The sequence below is a fragment of the Poeciliopsis prolifica genome, unplaced genomic scaffold, assembly GCF_027474105.1.
Source record: "Poeciliopsis prolifica strain line A6 unplaced genomic scaffold, Auburn_PproV2 SCAFFOLD002, whole genome shotgun sequence".
Lineage (NCBI taxonomy): Eukaryota > Metazoa > Chordata > Actinopteri > Cyprinodontiformes > Poeciliidae > Poeciliopsis > Poeciliopsis prolifica.
The window spans coordinates 10514394-10534231 of NW_026562377.1; the positions used below are offsets into that span (position 1 = coordinate 10514394).

The window sequence follows — 19838 nt, forward strand, 5'->3', positions numbered from 1 at the left end:
GACGACAGTCATCACAGCCATAAAATGCATGAAGACAACATATTATAAGCCAAATAATTAGGACAACTTGATTTAAATTCAATACATATGCACATACTAAAGACACACTGTTCTTTAAGTCTGTTAGAGTGCAATGGTTTTGCATATTTTTGTTAATGACCCAAAAAGCTTCTCTATATTTGACAGTAAATACATAGTGAAAAACAATTTCTCAGGTACGGGACAATGAGTTGAAACACAGCTGTTTCTGAACCAAGTCTTTCTGGATACCTGTGGGAGCTCTCACAGGGGTTTTTGGGGAGTCCATGCTGTCCCGGTGGATGGACTTGGGTCGACCCCTCTTCTGCTTGGCAGGTCGGGGCTTGATGATAGTGTCCATGTCCTCCATCAGCTTCAACTGCTTCCTCCTGAGGTACTCCTGCTTGATGAACTCCTTCCTGGCCTTTTCTTCTTCCTTCCTGATACGCTCCTCCTCTGCTTTCACCCTGAACATGTTGAGGAACAGAAGAAGTACGGAGATTGAGGTTTAAAAATGCTATCAAAAATAGTGAGATTTTCCAGTTGAAATACCAGGAGCCTTCATGAATAATTTTGAAATCTATACAGGTATATAAATCGTAAAAAGTTAAGCTGAGTCAGTGTATTTAGGTTGACTCCGAAGAGTTAATTGGTATATTCTGGGAACTGCTTACTTCTGTAAAAAAAAAAAAAAGAACAAAAAAACATTTAATAACAAAGAAAATCAATATTAAACAAAACAAAAAATTATAAATTAAAAAAATTAAAACCAAAGGAATGACAAAGACTAAGCTGACTTTTTATTTTAACAAAAAAAAAAGTAAATTTCCATACCGAGCTCCCTCTTTCTTCTGTTCCAACTCAGCTTCCAGCTGCATCTTCCTCATCTGGCTCTCTTTTTCCCTCCTCATCCTTTTCTCCAGCAGTGCAGCTCTCCTCTGTGCCATGTTTTCCTCTGCCTTGCCATCCTCCTGATGAAAACCAAAGACAGCAAGGAGAAGGAAGTCATTAAGTAAGTTCATAGTAAATTATTTGTGTAAGAAGAATGGAAAAAATGTCAGTCTTTACATGTACAAAGATGATAGAAACCAACCCTACAAGTCTAATCACTGTAACTGACTGATTCAATTTAGGATGGACTAAACATAAGCACTAATGTGCACCTCTACTTTCATTAGTTGTATAGAATAAATGTCTTATATATTTATTATATATTTCACATAAAATATGATAAATTTGTAGGTCTTACGTGACAAAATGTGAAGAAGTTCAAGAAATATGGATATTTTCAAGACACTGTATATCTCAAATGATCTTTTATAAATGCACTGCAAATAACTCAAGAAAAAGAAAAAAAACATATTTGGCTAGACTTAGTAAGTAACTAGAAGGTATACCTGAAGCATAAATTCATTAGTTAAATAAATGTCAGTTTATTTTTCAGTTTAAAGACTTTTAAGAAAACAAATAAACCCCTATACTTTACATTCAAGTGAACCTGTATCCCACCCCACATTTTCACAGCTGGCCCTGAATTATTCACAGCAGCCCCACTTTTCTGACCTACATCAGAGCCTAGACAGCAGCTAAAAGCAATCTAAGGTGCTGTGCAAGACGATGGTGCCCTTAGCCGACATGTTTCCTCAACTATTAATTTCATCATGTTTTGGGCGAGAAGCTTTCCCCACCAAAACAAACGAGGCTGTTCTGTTATAAATATGTAATTGCTCATTTCCCCCATAGCGATGTTAAAGGTGCACATTAAGATTCCATTATCAAAAGTTGTGACAAGATTGATAGAACTGAAATTACCTTAAAGAAGAATCCACGACATAATCTTTGCTCATCATCTGCACTCTCAGTACTGCCTTGTTCCATCTCCAAACCGTCATCAATTGTTAGATCCTCTGTAGACTTCACGACCGACAAAGAAACCTCAATCAGACTACTTTTGGCCTGACTGGAAGGTTCTGGCTTTGGAGGTAACTCTGATGGCATCACTGTGAAGGTTTCTACTATAGGATGGGCAAGAACCTCAGGGAATGAAGACTCAATGGTGGGTTTAAATTCAATAAATGATTTCTGAACTGTGCTGCTCTGGTCATTTTTTACAGTGTCTGAAATCTCATCATGGGTGTGAGATTCTGTTTTCTGCTTGGAGAAATTAGCATCCATTTCACTTTGTTCTGTTTTGGTCTGCAGCTTGGGGGAGCTGTGAGGGGAGTAGATAGCACAAATACTAGCCAACTCCCTCTCAGGGGACAGGATGGAATCTGTCTCCTTAGTATTATTCCCATCTTGGCCGATTGTTTCTGGACTGGCAGCTGCTGGTTTCTCCCCCATATAAATGAAGGAGCTCATCAAAGGCTGGCAAGGGGAAAACCTGCGTAGCCTCGGGATGCTATCGACTGACTGTGGTGCAGTTAGGACACGACTGTATGGTGCCAGCTTGAGCTCACTGGGTCGAGCTGTGCGAGGATTGCGTGAGTGAAAGGAGGCCGATTTGCGTTTGATGCTGGTTGGAGAGCGATGGGTTGAACGAGGTGAGTCGGCAGGGGAAGAAGGCCCAGAAGAGCGGGTAACAGCTCCAGGTCGAGGATGTTTCTGTGGTGAGGGGTTTGTATGAGGAGGGGGAATGACCCAGGCTTGCTGATGCTTTTGTTCCCTCATGGCCATGATAACTTCCTGCTGCTGAGCTAAACGTTGCATCTCAGCCTGGAGAAATGCCAAAGAGTGGTTGAGCTTTTCGATTGAACGTGTATACTCAGAGAGATCAGCTTCAGTGATCTGAGCATGGCTTTGTCCACCCTCATCTCCTGAACCTGGTGTCTTCTGCCAACAAGAGGATGTGGTGCTTTGTTCTGCTCCGTCAGGTGTATCCGCCTTGCTCCGGCCAAATTTAAATGTGGGACTTGTGCTCGCCAACTTTCCTTCTCCATCAGTTTTGCCCCCTTCCTTTCCATTAGCAGCCCCATCAGCTTTCCTTTTTACCACATTGAGAAATGCTGAGTGGCCCATCTTCTGCCGATGCCTCGTAAAAGCAGCTTCCACTTTCTTCTTTTGAGCTTCAATAGCTTTTCGTTTCTCTTCAAGCCTTATCCTCAGCTGCACCATCTCTGTAGCCATGACCTGTGCAGGGTCATTAGGTGGAAGCTGGACAGATATGGGTGTTGCCTGAGCAGTAAAGGTTGGTGTGTTTTGTTGACGGATGGGGCTGTGCTCAGGTGTTGGTGCCCAGGAGACTGACAGTGGGAGGGCAAACTCTGAGCCCTCTGGAGTGGTCTTCATGGAGCTGCTGCTTCCTCTGCCTGAATCTGGGGCTGATGGACTAAGCTTCCTCATCTTCTGCTCGGCAAAGCTGGTCAACTTCACTCCCGAGGGAGATTTGCTCTGATTACTTGGACAGGGGCTTGGTGTGTCCACATCTAGGTCCATGTTTACGGAGAGGTCTTTCAAAGAGGAATCTTCATCCAGCATGTCCTCTGTGCGGATGTGAATGCCGGTGTCCACCTCGGTGGTGTCTGCGGTGCTCAAAAGTTCTTTGGAATCAGACTCTGACAGAGGGTCCAAGCCACCAGTACCCTCCCCAGGGGCTTGGCTGTGCAGAAAGAAACCATTGTTGATGCCCTCTACAGGTGGTCTAGTTGGGCTGTGGATAATCTGAAGGGCTTCTTCCATATTGGGAGCTGATGCCAGGACACTTCCATGTCCATTGGGGAATGCTTGTATGCAGGACTCCACTCCGGCAAGGTGTTCTGGGCAGCCTTCCTCCTGGATACCAATGCTCTGACCATTCACTGGCTGGAACGACAGGTTCCTCTTCATTCCACGAGTCATGTGCTGGACCTTGAAACCAGAACCATCATCAGTGCTAATAGATCTCACCATTCCACGTGTAGAGGAAGGTACAACAGGAGCAGGATCCCCTTTGTCAAAGGGGATGTCAAATGACACCCCGTAAGGCCCAGACCTATAACAAAGGAACAAAACTGTAAATAAATCTGCAGGTATATGATTTAAGGCAGTGAGCGTTTTAGATTTAACTCAAAATGACCACATCTCTTGATGTATAGATGTGATTACCAACCTTTTCTCTTTGGGCCATGTGCCTAGATTCCCATCAACAAAAGACATGGAGCTAGACCTCTTGATCTCTCCTGGATAACAAAAATCAAACAGAAAACAGGTGAAAAAAATAGAATTTAAATTGCCCCAAAAAACAACTAATCTTTTTGCTGTGAAAATTATAATTACCTGTGTTACGAGGCTGGGGTCGGAGGGGTAAACTATAAATTTACAGAAAAAGATGACTAGTTTTAATTTTTAAATCTCATAAATCAACATAATTTTACACAAAATTCTTAAAATACTCTACCTGGGTCTTTCAGGACTTGGAGGTCTTTCCATGAAACTTCTCTTGGTAGCTTTGGAGATTGGAATAAAAGGCATACTTTTCAATATGGATGATGGTTCTGGAAGGGTAAAACAGAGAGAAAATTTGTTTTCACAATGTAGGTCATTACTGTAATGTTCTCTTGCCATTTCCAGTTTAGAAAACCTACAAGCATAATGTATTAAACTTTTTATACTACATTTTCAAACAAACAAGACACCATTGTAACTTGCATGACATAACTTGAACTATAACGCTTGAATTTATTACTTGCCTGTCCCTTTATTGTCAAGCATTCTTGGCTTTACAAAAGACGGCTTAACCACCTCAAACCACCAAAACAGCTCAGCCATGAACACCAGATAGTTGTTCTGACGGGAAACAAAAACAAATGTTAAAATCATGTGACTAGGTCATGTTAAACCCATTTGATCTGAAGATTCTTCGAGGATAAATATAAGTACTTGCCTTCGATCAACTTCTACTAAATTACAACTGCATTGAATATATTTCACCACCATGTGTCACTGTGGACTCCAATAAAATCTGCAGTGATAACATTTTTATCAAGTTAGTCCCTTTCCACACAATGTCTGCAAACAATTTACAGCTTAATTTCCAGTTATTTTTAAGCATTCCTGTCAGCAGATTCACACATTTTCTGAGGACTGATAAAATAATTATTACCTACTACGCTGAAAAATAAATGTACTGGAGCCAGAATTTAAGAAATGTCAGAAACTACAAGAAGCCAAAAAAGGCTTAATTATTTTTTCATAATAAGTATATTTTATGATTTCAGTCACAGTTGTGCAACCACCAACTTAAACTAATTCACACTAGGTAAATGTTGATATTTTGTGACACTGCTGTGCCATGATATGTCCATGTCTAAATCAGGTCAACATACTGTAGGAGGTCAAACCACCAGATTGCACTGCTCTGAAAAAAGAACCACATAATATGTACTGCAAATCTGAATATACCAAAAGAGAAATTCTAGAAAACTGATATTAATTTTGTAATAATTCTAACACATAGCAAAATTGTAAAATTTCTTAAAGAAAATATATTAGCATCTTGTTTTGCTTAAAAGCATTTTCAGACTCAATTATTGGAGTATTCTAAATCATGTGTTCATGCAGCTCCCATAAATATGCAGTATGGGAGCTCTGAAGCGAGAGTGACCTTGAGGAAACACACCCTCTAACCACCCCTCAATCTGCGGTCCCCAGACAAAGGCAGTGGTGCATGGATCAGCGCCAACGACATCCTTTTCACTTCATCAGCAATATTTTGCTCTGCTAAGCAAAAAACTACCACACACAAATCAAACATTCACTTCACAAGCTAAACTGCAGCCCAAGAGCCCACCAGGAGGTGCAGAGGCAATTAACACTACTGACACTTGTCTATTGTGACTGTTACTGCAGCATTTTGCAGTTTTTCTTCATGTTGAAGCCCACATGCCAATGTGCAGAACTGCAAAACTAGTCTTTTCTAGGTGCTTTCAGAAAGTAAAGTAATGTTACCAACATGCATAAATAAAACTTCTTTCAACTAAGTTTTTCTTACTCAACATAGTTTTTTTAAACTGTTATTCAAATCATGCTATTTACCTTTGGGTAACATCCTTTAAGGTTTTGATGAATAGAAAAGCAGAAAAATATGCAAGAACGATGATAAGATCTCCTAATATCTGAACCACCCAGGCCTTGTTTTTCCTTTCCATCTGTTCCCCTGTCTACTACTGACACACCAGGTGAGAGTGCTGTAGTATAATGTCACCCCTAAGCAAGCACGCACTCATACAGACCACCCACTGCCCCACCTATTTTCCCATTGTTTGGCTCTATTACTTCTGACGTTGCCTGGTTTGCAGAACTGCCAGATTTTGCTGGTTGGAGATTTAAGTGTGCAGCTTTTAACCTGACTGATGATTAATGAGATTTCTAGTTGGAAGAAGTAGGTTGGGTGGGGGTGGTGGCTAATCCACTGTGCAGGGATTGAGATGTCCCACACACAATATAATAATGAGACACCCAAAGGCACTTGTGGTGTGTATTGCTTAAAGCCAATAAAAAAGTCAATGGAAGGTCACTCAGACACACCCTGTGAGTGATATCATTGAGTTCTGCAGGAGACAAGGACATGCACTGACAATTCCTGGGGATTTAATCCCAACAAGAGGTGGGGTGGAAGGTTGATTAAACGATATGGGTCTAGCAGGCAGAGACAATAAACACAAATGTGGAAAATCCCACTCTTTCATTTCCTGCCTGCAAAGCTGGTGTGGCAGCAGTGACTTAAACAGATAAAGTGGTGTGTCACTTGTTAGCATCATTAAACTGGCTGCCTGGAAAGCTTAGAAAGAAATGAAAAATATCACTGTTTATTTTAAGACATTAAATGGGGGGTGCCTGTGTATGTTATTGACCTCACTCACAATTTACAGTGAAACACTAAAAGTAAACAGTGGTTGTTGTTGTTTTTTTTTTTTTCAATTTACTGCAAAGCTTAATGTTCAGTGATTTATAGATAGTCAAAAACCAGACATTGTGAACAAAATCTCCATTCTTTCAACCACAGATGGTAATTTAGATGTGTTGTGAATTAATTAAATGCAGAGTGTCTAAAGGGGAGTAGGGCTGACATGATTTACTAGGCGAGGCCCATTACCTAAGGGTAATGGCTAAGTTGTGTATGTAATAAATGGTTTTTAGGGGGTTGGGTTTTAAAGGCTAACACTCTGTGTTTTATAAAAGGATGATGGAACTTGTCCCTGTTCCACCATCTTTTTAGTATCTTACATTTACAATAATTTGCAATAGACATGTGATTTTACATGAGTAGACTGATTTGTTCATGAGGATATTGATGAAAGTGTTGAATGTTTAAACTGTCAGTCTTCAATTTTAACTTTGATTGTGCTGAATGAGTAAAGATGTTTGCAAAACTGTACAACCCACAGGTGCTGATAGATTGAGATTAATTTAAGAGCAACACCATCTTAAGAATAAATAAACAAGTCAGCGTGAGTATATGCGCTGGCAGCTAGCTGAACCCTGGTGATTCTCTTCAATATTACTGACCAGACCCTTCCCTCACCTTTCTAATTGCTTCCCACTCCTGCTACCTCTGTCCTGTTTCCAATTTCGCCTGCCCCCTCACCTCGCCTCCCCTTAATGTCTCGGCTCAGTCTTTATAATAAGGTCTCCATTAGTGTGACGGGCTGCAGCACACAGCCACTGATGGTGTGTGTGCCTGGAAATCCAGGTCAAGGTTATCGAATTTGACTCGCTCGTTTTGCAGTTCTGCCTTTTACTGCTTCTTTCAGACAGTAACTGTGCTCTGCTGGGACAGCTTTATGTCTGCAAAAATCAGTGTCAGCAAAATAATGCTGCTGGCTGGACTCAGAGCACAATCACTCTTCTTGTTTCTTCCATTTAAGCTCTGTTGACAATAAGATGCAGGTTTTTAGGGCGACACTTTTAATCTTGTCTAAGTACAGTGGTCAAAATCCTTGAGCTTTTGAGGAAGAACATAATTTGCAATCTGATTTAGTTCTATATATTGACTTTAACATTCTAGAACATGAATAAGCTTGACTCTAAACACTTCCATTGTAGGCCTGGTTGTATGTCTGAGGTTAATTTTCAAAGGCAGAATGTTTTCATCATGCAAAGATTATTTACAGACACAAACCGTTTTGCATGCTGGTCAATAAAAAAATAAGTTTTTTTTTCTTTTTATTTCACCATGGTCAAGAGAAATTTTTTGGAGGAAGCATAAATGTAATAAAATACTATATGTTTTGCTTTTTTTAATCAAAGTAATGAGAAATGCAACTATTCCAACCCATATATTAATATTGACAGTATTACCTGAAATTAAAATTTGTGTTTAATTATATTCACATTAAATCGCTTAAAATCGGTATATTGTTTGGAACCTGACATGATCTTTGGTTAGAAAAACGTTTGTCCTTTCAGTGACCTGCTCAGAGCCACACGTCTGAAACCAAAGACACGTTTAGACGGTAGCAAGCCAAAGCCATACTCATCCATCAAATGACACACCAGCTTACTGTTTATGCAGCATTCGGGGGAAGAGACTGATAGACACCACAAGAACAAAAACATAAAGCACAATAGGAAAGTTGTAATAAACCCTCTAGCCAACAGAAGGGTGTTATTAAAGGAACAATTAGGTTGTCTGCACTGTGATTTGTCTTCTGATGTTGTGGTATTCATGTGCTTCAGAAGCCATGATGGCTATTTGATGAAAAGGATAAAATCCAGGAACAAGAATGTAAATCCTCCACAATGCAACTAACATAGACATTAGGACCTCAAAGGAAGTATTAGACAAAGATTAGGAAAGCTTACTTGCTGTTCATGCACTTTTAAATCTGGCAGAGATTTGAAAAAATATTTAAAATAAAATGTAAAACAGAAAACAGCAAACACTTTTCTATTTTAAAAAGTGCATCAGTCTGACACGGTTGACATATTTGCCAACTATTTTAGCCCGTTATATTGGCTATATGTGTGTTATTATTGCTGGAGGAAGAAAAGTAGGGCAGCAAGTGAGTTTGGCAAAAAATGAAAAACAGGAGTTGTTTCTAGGACAGATGCACTCCAGCATCATCGCACGAAGCAAGACGTTTACACAAATCTACATAAAGATGCTAACTTTATTAATAAATGACAGACAAGTCTGTAAGCTGAAGCATCAACAAGGGAAAAGAAAAAAATAACTAAGTTTTAGTGAAACAAATGCAAACCAAAAAGTACAAGTGGCAGAATTAAAGAAAACTCAGAGCCTGAAAACAACACAAAATGAAAGACAAGGAATATCTCACAAAGAAGTGGGACCTAAAATAGGGTAAGAAAAACAACGTAACAGCAAATAGTATAGAAGGAAAAAGCTAAATAAGTTCAAACAGCAGCAGTGCAGGCTGTATGGAGTTCTCCAATTTTGTGGTTTGAACAGAGGGTTTTTTTACAAGAGGTTTTTCCACAACATGACTCACTCCACTGGCGTGCAACCCAGCTTATTTTTTTCTTTTCTTCAGTCTTTCTCCCGATACACAACTAAACCATATGGGTTTCTTCTCTGTATCCCATATGGCTTCAGAGAATAACAAATCCACCAAAATAGATAAAACCAAAACTTTCCTAATAATGTATCGGAGTAGAATTAGTTAGTGTTTGGACAATAAGCTAACTGTCCAAATGGAGAAAAAAGCAGCAAGAAGTTTAGAACTGCAGACCTAAACATTATGAAATCATTCATGATAATTTTGACATGATAATTTTGAAATTTTTGTCTTTTGTTGAAGAAAAATGGTGCATGCTGATTTAGGCTGTACCTTGATGGTTGAGGAGGCGTAGAGCATGTCCTCCACACTGAAATAGCAGCAGCTGTTCAGGTTGTCTTTGCAGAAGTCCTGAATGAGCTGCAGGTTGTAGAGTCGGTCGGCCAGACTCATATTCTCCTTCAGACAGACATCTATGAGGGCAGTCAGAACTGTCAGCTGTCAGACAAAATTTGATGACTAGAGATTTTTTGCACTGATAAATGAACAATCTTTTTTTTCCAGAAACAGCTGAGGTAGTTTTCCTCAAACTTTTGGAAAAGTCTTAAATGTCAAGGTAGTGGCTTACTGTTATTTAATAGTGGGTTTAGCTGTCTTTCTCCCTGATCCTCAGCTAAATGAGTAAATTACCATGTGTTTACAAAGCAGATATGTTAGTTTACTTGGTCCTTCAATTGAATGCATCTTCTGTTTGTGAAAGACAACTGATCCACTCAGTAAACCTACACTATAACCCTCTCTTTTCTGACATCAGAATCTAAAAACAGCAACTGTTTCCATCTCATCTCCTTACCATCCAGGGGCAGCAGCTGAGGGCAGTAGAAATGCAGCAGTGCACCCAAAGCCGAGCCGTCTGTGCTGTCCTTAAGCAGGTTGTCCACTGGGGGGATCCAGGGAGCCAGCTGGGTAGAGGCCTGCTCTTTCCGATAGCGAGCCTGTTGATATAAACAGCTATAAACCCAAGTGCTTTGCAGAACAGCATCTTGCTTAGATTTGCAGTAGCTTGTAACTCAGACTTATCCTGTTGTTTCTGTTTTTCATTCACTTAATGGGAGGCAAAATTAAGCACAATTAATGGAGCGACCCTCACAACAGCTGGGCTTTCATTAGCGCTTTCAAGAATTGGCAGATAGTTGAGAGAACAGTGTGAATTTAGAGAATTTACTCATGAATGAAAGTAATTAGATGACTTTGGAAATGGACTGGCATATGCCAAAGACAAGAAACAATAGCTTTTAAAATGATTCATATGCAAATGTTGTACTGTGGTTCAATTAATTTTCTCTGGGTGAAATAAAAAACATAAGGGGTTTGTCACTCAAATGACAATAACTAAAATATGGATTTCAAACTATAACAGTATTTCTTCCTCGATGTCTAAAAACCATAAAGTATTTTTTCTTGTCTTATGTTTAATCATGGGAGAACTTAAGCAACTCCTCAATGTTGTATAACCTACAATATATACAATATATACGGAAGTATGTAATAAATAGGTAAGGCCACAATCAAAAAAGATAAGTTTTTATGACTAAACTTATCCCTACATTTAGTAGGTACTGAAGCAAGTTTGATAAGAATCAGAAGATTTTTGTCATCTCTCTGATGTGTATAAAATAATAATGACCTTGACAAGACAAATAGAAATTCTACGTACACAACAAACAAATGAGGTAGAACTGCACAATATATCCATCCAAATTATTGCAATATTAGTGTATTCATATTCATTTGTAATGGCCTGCTTGGCAATATTAAATTTGACCAGTTTCTCTGCCTTTCATTATTTTTGATCCCTTTCAGCACAGTCATAGAGTTCAGTGGTATGAAGAGCAAGATCCAAAAGCTATTACCATGTATTGAGCTTTGAGAAAAGGACTAATTAGGAAAATCTGGGTTAGTAGCAACTACTATTGTGACAATGTTCAACATTCACATTGCAATAGAATATTTATCTAATATTGTCTAAATCACTATAAACACAGATGCAAAAGGGGCAGCAGTGATAAGTGGACTTACAGGCACAAGCTTCATGTACCACTTGGTTGGAGACTGCAACAGCAAAGCAGAGGGAAAAGGAACCATAAAGAAATGTTCTCAATGAGATTAGTTAGTAATGCAATTAGTAACATAAGCAGTAACATAAAAGCACTGACACCAAAGTAAGAAGTGTTGGTAATTGTTTTTGTGTGTATGAAATAAATCCCACTCATCTTAAAAAAAACTGTATAGTTTAGTTGTAATATGTCTAAATTGCTTTCACTTTTTGGCTTTTTATATTTTCTTTCATGTGGAAACAACAAAATAACTGTCACGTTCCGATGTAAGAAATGTGTGGTAAGAACATTTACTGTGATTCGGTCCTGGCTTTATAGTAAATGATATAAACATGACAAAGTGTACTTTTTGTAAATTAAAATTCAAGGGGATGTATTCAAGAAAAATAAGAAATGAACAGAAGGTTTCCTTCTCCTAAAACCATTTTTGTCACTTTTGTTATATATAAAGACAATTGTAGAACTTGTTAGCCATGACACTGTTATTTACATTCTTATCTTTGGCCATCACATGCAATTACATAAGTCTTTTTGACATGAGATAATGCATTATAATTTAGAGGAGCAAAAATAAAAGTACAACTTCCCTTTAAGGGCTATGAATAAAATGCTGTGAAGTTGGTATTTTAAATTTAACAGTCACTTTTCCATGTCAGTTCCAATAGATTCACACTAAAATACCAGAGTGTATCTAGACTGTTCAAATGTTCGCTGTCAAGTTGATAAAAACCCGTCTCATGAAAGAGAAAATTCAAATCACATTTCTACTGCATTCATGTCAAAATCTGTCAGCTATGCTCTGACGATGTAAGCTGCTTCCAGAAGAGGCTTGTTGCACCTAAAAGTTAATTCCCACACTACTTTGAGGAATCAAAACCCAAAATTCACATGTCGATCAAAATGAGGTCCATTTCCATAACTTCAAAGAAGGAAAGCTGTGAAATAGAGACACTAATGAAATCATCAATATAAATAGAAAAGGCACAAAAAGTAAAAAAAAAAAAAAGAAGACAAATTTGATTTGATTAGTGTCACAGCACTCACCCACACCAGATCTAATCTAATCAACATATTAGTGGTTAATCAGTTTTATCTGTCGGTCAGGATGTCAGAATATATGTAGGTAGAACTGATCAGCTTATAAACATGAGGAAGTCAAGATTTAGTCCGAATCTGTGCAAATGAGTTGCAATCAATTGATAAGTAACACTCGTTGTAAATACTTTGTTCATTCACAATTTGAACACAAGAATTAGGATTATGTTTGCCTCATACTTGACTCATTATATTACAATCTGCAGAAAAAATTTATGACAATTTAGTGTTCGTACAAGCTTTTCTCTCTTAGTGTTGTACAGTTCTTTGCTATTGTAATTACATTCACTAATAACATCCAATGATATTTTTAACAGATGGTTTCTGTGCCAACAACTTGATTGTGTTTTTTCCCTTCAACTCAAAGCCTGAAAGTTTTTGCGGCCGTGTCATAAAGTCATTCTTGTGGAAAAGTGCATCTGTAGACTAAGACAAACTGCTAACTCCCTCCAGAGCCAGGAAACAATTAAGCTGTGGTCCTCAACAATACAAAGTAAGCAAACTCTCACAGGCCAATCTGAAAACCAGCAAAGGCAAATTTGAAAATATTTATTCAGGTGTCATTATTATCAGATACAGAGGAGTTATATGATTGGATGGCTTGGTAATGCCAATAAATTTTATTCAAAGGTCAGTATGCACTTTTCAGATCATTCAAGCTCCAAATACCACAGCTTGCTAACAAGAGGAAGACTGTCAGCTTCTAAGCTGATGCTAGACTTTTCACTGAATAGTGCTACACAGTGTATCCACCAGTCAAACCCATGAGGGCACATAAAGTCCTTAGAGGAAAAAATAAATCAACCGTCCAAACACTTGTCATGTTGCCACCATCACCCCTACAAATAATTGATGGGATAAAATAAAGTCAGTGTCGCCCTGACTGTCCTAGAAGGGTGGGTCTCTCACTGTCTGTTTTCGTGACTCATACAAACTGCAGACCTACAGCAGACAGTAAGAAGGTTAGGCAGGGGGACAAAAAGCTGGTGGAGGTAGCAAATGTAGCATTGCACATTTTTGAAGGCAACTGGTTTTTAGTAACTTGCGATCCTATAGTCATTTATATTTTCCTTCTCAAAATGACAAACTTTTCCTCTAAGAAAATTAATAGCAAACTACTGATTATTTAAAATAAAACTTTCAGCTATAGTTCTCTTTGAGTATCAAGGGTTATTTTGTCTGCTGCAGTGTCCTTGATATATACAATAATTGTGAACTCAGCATAATGAAGAGATTCAAAAATTGTTCTCAGTCATGCATCAAAACATGTGAGCCTTACCATTATCTAAGCTTGATTTAAAAAAACAACAACAAAAAAACATGCTATCTTTTAATGTGTTTACAGGCAGAAAAAAATAGGGAATTTCAGTTTTGGGTCACTTGAAGGACATATTTTCTAGTACATTACCTGCTGATCACTATTTAGAGTTAATTAGTTGGAAATTGCCACCTTTTGATCATTATCTGATTGACTGGTGCATGACAAAATGATGTCATACACAATCATAACATGTTTAATCTAGATAGATATGCTAAAGAGTTTGCTCTTCACCACATCATCATTACAATAATACTGTAAATTACCTAACCTAACATAATAAGTTATTATGTAATTGCTACAAAGAGAGTGATTTAATGTTTTGCTAAAGTTTTGGTTGGATTGCACAAATACTGTAACTTTAGACTTAACAATTAGACTTTAAACTGAAAAATGCATATAATCTCCAGAGAGCCTGAAATCTGTCTGTTATATACATTAGTTCATCTGAATGTGTTCAAATGAAGCATTTAGCGAGTTTGTCTATTAAACTAGAGCAACGTCTGCCATAAGCAAAAGACATACAAGTCACAACAAAGACACAACACCAACACACACACAGCATTTAAGGCTAGTAGCCTTGAGGTTCATGAGGACAGTGGAAGGTCAACTCCACATCTCATTGGCCAAACAAGGGGATTTGTTATCATCCAAAAATCAGCATCAGACCAGGCTAGATAGGTAATAATAAGTAACCATGTTTATCATTCAGTTTTTGGTTTAGTAGTACAAAACCCCCACAGAAGAGTCAATGAGGATATGATTTCACTTTCTGGTTCCACTTCACCAGTTAAAGCATGTGTCTTGCTGCATGTTTGTGAAGGATAGCTGAGGCATGCACTGCTGTGTCTGCACACTGACTAGTCAGATCATCGTCAAACACTGTGCAGCCCTGAGAAAAGGAAGTGCAGTTCTCCATCTCTGGAGGTCAAAACAAGGCAGCTGAGCTGCCAGTTTAGCATGAGATGGGCTTTTAACATCTTTAAAATGAAGCAACACCAATGGTGTTGTGTGGATTGTGGGTTGTATGGCATAACCTGGGAGAGAGAGATGGAAAAAATATTATTTTTTTTTCTTGGAGGCAAAAGAAATGGAGGTAGAACATATGACAACTGTATGTCAGTAATAAAAAATATATTTTTTCTCAGTCCCTGAATATGTTTAAGATCCAGGTGACAGAGAGGAAGTCACTGCAGCATTTCAAAAGTCAATTCTTTCTTTAAAACTGCTGGCAGTGACTATTCAAGGACCTGGAAGGGAGACGGCCAGACAAGGCTTGAAGGATAAACATGAAGGTGAGTTCATGAGTGACATCATTCACCTCTTTTCCTCTCTGACAAGTTGTTTGGAACTCTCCTCCTCCTCACTGCTGCATAATAATAAATGCATCACAGATGCTAAAACAAAGTGGAGCCATAAAAATACTAAGTACATCCACTCCTGCTTCAGTAGCAAACTATGATACAATTTTATCGCTAGTGGATAATAAATTGCTATGACAAAGATGCCATAAAATCAGACACCGGCTGTATATATGACTGGAAGGGTGAAAACCTTAGAAACAGCTGCACTATGAACTTGGATCCAATTTTACAGAGGAGTACGTTTGCATAACTCATGGAAACAAAAAAAACTGTCAGAGTTCTTGCATGCAATATAATTTGAACTTAAATTTTATCATATGTTGTGGCATTCACTGCAATAAAGATAGAAATGAATATGAAAGAAACAGTTTTTGATTATCCCTAAATTGTCTATTTCCATCACATAGTTGCTATCCAAATGATGCAGACCTTAAAAAATACTAGAAATCTAGCTGTTTCAATTTACCAGTCACCTAAATATATATTTTGCTTAACTTTTTTTGAAATTGTTTGTTTTCTTATTTAAATGTTTTGCAAATTAGAGAATAGTGTTTTTAAAACAGCACACACTTGAAATCTGTTTGAAGATCAAATGCAATACAAATTTTGGCGCATATTTTTGCCAATGCATGTTTTTATCTAAAGAATGAAATGCTCATTATGATATATATCAAGCATGAATGAGTTATTGCAATACTCAATGGGTAATAAACTGTTTTGGTAAACAGACTGCAACAGGCAGAATACAGAGACTACTTCAGTTATACATAAAAAAAAACACATATGCATCACCTCTATGTCTTAGAGTATAAAAAATTTGCACTGATTCTGGAGAAAGTTACACAAGTGATTTGTGACTGTGGGGAAATCCTGAACAAGGTTCAACCAAGACTAAATAACTGCTTATCTAATTAGACTGTAGAGTCCTGACCCTCTGACAAAGATTCAAAAGATGAGTGGGTAAACAACAATGCCTTTAGCATCTAATCTCTCGGTTTGATATTCATGAAACAAAAATATCTGACAAAAGATTTTTCCAGATGCTGGCTGAGTTTAAACAGCTTCACACAGTCAAGAAACTTGTCTGAAGTACTGTAGTAACAGAGGTCTGGAAAAACTAAGTGCCAGTCAAAGAGAAATGCTGTGGTAAATCCATTACTTGGAGCCAAGGATTTCACTCAGCTCAATTGAATGTGTCCATCACACTGTGTACAGTATATGCAGTGTGTGAAGTGTTACAGCGAGATGAGAAAAGTCAAAAGAAAACACCCACCCTAGGACTCCCAGTCTGCTCAGCACTCTGTGTCTCCTTCTTCTGTTCATGAGCAACAACATCTTTCAGATACTCATTTACCTAATGGGGGAGGAAAAATAATACTCTATTATCAAAGAAACATCTTTGAGAGTGTAAAACACAGCTTCAAGTGATTAAATAAATAAAACAATGATGGTTTTACGTCACAGAACATAAACATTGTTTTAATTCAGTGTGCTATAAACCGCACGTTGTGGAAATAGACAGTAATCCAACAGAGAGCCATATGCCTTTCTGGCATATGGCTCCATCCCTTTCATCCCCTGTTACGAGACCATGACCACACCTCCTGTAACCCTTTGTCTTCTCTGAGTCTGTTTGAAGCCCAGATCTGGAAGAATGTAAACAGAGTCCGACTGGATTCTCCTCTAGTGCATCTGCGAGCTGTCTGTGCATACAGCCGTACAAAAGCAACCATGTTGCAATTTATATGAATGGGAGAAATATATTAACAGAAAAGAAAAAAAAAATCCACAATAATGTATTTTGTGTTGAACTACCACATACAATTCTAATACACTGAAGTTTGTTGTTACACACTGATGTGACAAAATTTAGAGGGTGTGAATATTTTCCCAAGTTAATGTATTTATGTTAAGTTCCGTCAGTCAATCTAATACAAGTTTAAGTTTGTAATTGAGAAATGTTTTTTTCTGTTAAACAAACAGTAACCTGCATTTTGTATGCATAAGCAGATACAATTCTAGACATTGGAATTAATATAATTAAAGCCTTTAACTGCAATAGAAAAACAATACCAAACCTTGTTAATCCAGGTGGTTACAGCGTCCTCTGTATCATATGGTCTTTCCTCCTCGGAGTCGCAGGATGAATACTGATGAGTGCAAGCCATTACTTTCTCCACATTTACCGTCTCTACTGTGTACGCCATCATCAGAGTGTCAATCATGGCCAAGTGGGCACCCTGGGAGAACAACAGCACAATAGCAGGTGAAAACTAACAGTTCATGTGCAGTTAAGGTCCAGTTTATCCACATTAATGGTGGAGTGTTTTAATTTGTCCAAAGTCTGAATTTTTGTCTTGGGTCATATTTGACTTGTGTCCAATATGGCTGAAGGGCAAACATAATTGAGTAAATAAATATGGACATTATTCTTTATTAGTGCATTTGATTGTTTGTATCCTAATAAATCAGAAACATTAAAACTCAGTGCTATGAAATTGTTATTTGAAAACAAATTCTCTGGTGTTTTAATGTATATGAAATTGAAAATGATTAGTATATTATTAGTCGCATTTATTTCCAGTAATTTCAAAATCCCATTTTTTAACTTGCAATTAGAACACTCCTAACTTGGATCTCTGATATCAGAGGTAAATCAACGCAGCTGAGTCTCAAACAATCAAAATAACATTCTCTTCACTTTACAAGAAATAGGATCTTAAGATAAGTAACTCCAGCTGTGAGAAAGGAAACAGAGAATGAGCGATTAAAAAAACTTAACCGAGTTTGTACACCTGACAGACTGATCAGTGTCCCTTTTTAACCATGACCAGATTTTTACCTCAGTAAAATATTGACTACAACATAATCTGCCGATGAGTCTCAGCAGATTCATAGAAAATGAAAAAGTTTTGACAAAATAGAACACCACTAAAATGAAAATAAAATCTATTTTCTTTAATGAACATCTGACGATCCTTAGCTTAAACCCATCGTTTCTGTTGCCCTGGAAACAAGTGTCTCCATCCCTTTCATCCCTTGTTACGAGACCCAGTTTTCTCACAGCGACTGTTAGCCTTTGAGAATCCAATTAAAGCATATTTCAGGCAGCAGAGTTCATGTAAAATAAGTGTCATCTATTACATGTGGTTGCTCCATTTGCTATTGCAAAATCCTAGGTTTTTATTTGAAAAGTGTCAAAAGTATATTGCTGCATCAATCAGATTTTTGTTGCATAATGTTTTTGACGGCTAATCACTAATTGCAATCTGGAGACTCAGAAAGAGAGAGGGGAAGACAATTAAAAGAGTTTATTGACATACAAAATTACAGTCTTTGGTGCTCAGACCCCAGCTGAGGACATCGGTTATTGCAAAATTTTTTGCAATAAGCTCTCAAATGAGCATTCCCGATGCTGACAGGAACGTCATCCCCCAGAGACCCGGAACTGGTGGAGGTTTGTGAAGAATGTGGCCGGATGGCCAGGCGAGTGAAAGTGAAGGGGTGATGGTGGGTTGAGCTCTGCTGGAAAGCGAAAGACGCCATGGATGGAGGTCCTCATCAGCTGGGACTTGGACAGTGATTGGACATGACGTGTCTTGGACCAGCGTTGATTGGATGACGGTGATGAGCAGGGTACACCAGTTGGCTGATGCAGGTGGGGCTAGGAAGAGTCTTCCAGTTTGAATTTGTGCCTAGGCTGCATTATGTAAAATATGGATGGTATCTACCTTCCTTACTTTTAAAGAAAACGAAACTCGGTCAATGATTTTATAAAACCCCTGAAAAGATTTGACAAAGTCTCTGTTTTCATAAAATCATGAATAAATAATGTTTATTGAACACAAGTCACATTTTCAATCCAGTAAATGGCAATAAACAATGCTCTAAATACATATGCTCTGTAAATCAAAGCATCCAGAATCAGAGATTGCTCTGATTCTGCTTATGTAGACCTAGTTGTTCAGCACACTTTAACATATTAAAATAAAATTGGATAAATTGTTTTGGCACATAGTAGTAACTATGAAAACTTGTAACTATTCAAGCATTATCTCTGTAAAAATTATTGACCAGCAATTATCAAAAGTCCTTCTTGAGTGAAAAAAAAAAAAGATTTTACTAATGAGATTTGAATACTTAGATTATTCCAGCACACTAGATCTTCTCTCAGTATTCAGTGTTATTTAGCTATAAACTTACCATTTAAATACACACCTGCTCTGAAACAATTAATACATTATCTTTGAAATGTGATAAAATATTCTGGAAAATATATTATGAATACATGAAGATATATTCATAAGATTCTCCCTAAAAATAAAGAATAAAAAAATTCATCAATCCAATAATAATGGAGAATTTGCAGGTCCGACTGAATTAACTGTGAAATCTCACTAGTGTAATGCTTCATTTCCTCCATCTGTAATTTGGCATCAGAGCACCAAAACAACCACATTTAATAATACACTGCCAAACTGGTTCCTACTGG

General features: G+C 37.8%; 1 protein-coding gene across 5 annotated transcripts in view; it reads right to left on the reverse strand.

The window, feature by feature from the left end:
* The window catches only part of camsap2a (calmodulin regulated spectrin-associated protein family, member 2a), a 38880-nt gene that overhangs the window by 4967 nt on the left and 14075 nt on the right, over positions 1-19838 (reverse strand). For 4 of the 5 annotated variants that reach the window (XM_055049714.1, XM_055049696.1, XM_055049704.1 and 1 more), the window contains exons 3-14: positions 17425-17586; positions 16620-16700; positions 11532-11564; positions 10306-10447; positions 9786-9925; positions 4686-4782; positions 4394-4490; positions 4273-4304; positions 4106-4175; positions 1831-3988; positions 853-989; positions 271-485 (exon numbers count right to left, since the gene is read on the reverse strand). In XM_055049714.1, coding sequence (XP_054905689.1) covers positions 271-485; positions 853-989; positions 1831-3988; positions 4106-4175; positions 4273-4304; positions 4394-4490; positions 4686-4782; positions 9786-9925; positions 10306-10447; positions 11532-11564; positions 16620-16700; positions 17425-17586 — 3364 coding nt within the window. The remainder of the gene's footprint in view (positions 1-270; positions 486-852; positions 990-1830; positions 3989-4105; positions 4176-4272; positions 4305-4393; positions 4491-4685; positions 4783-9785; positions 9926-10305; positions 10448-11531; positions 11565-16619; positions 16701-17424; positions 17587-19838) is intronic. The other variant, XM_055049724.1, reaches the window with a different exon arrangement.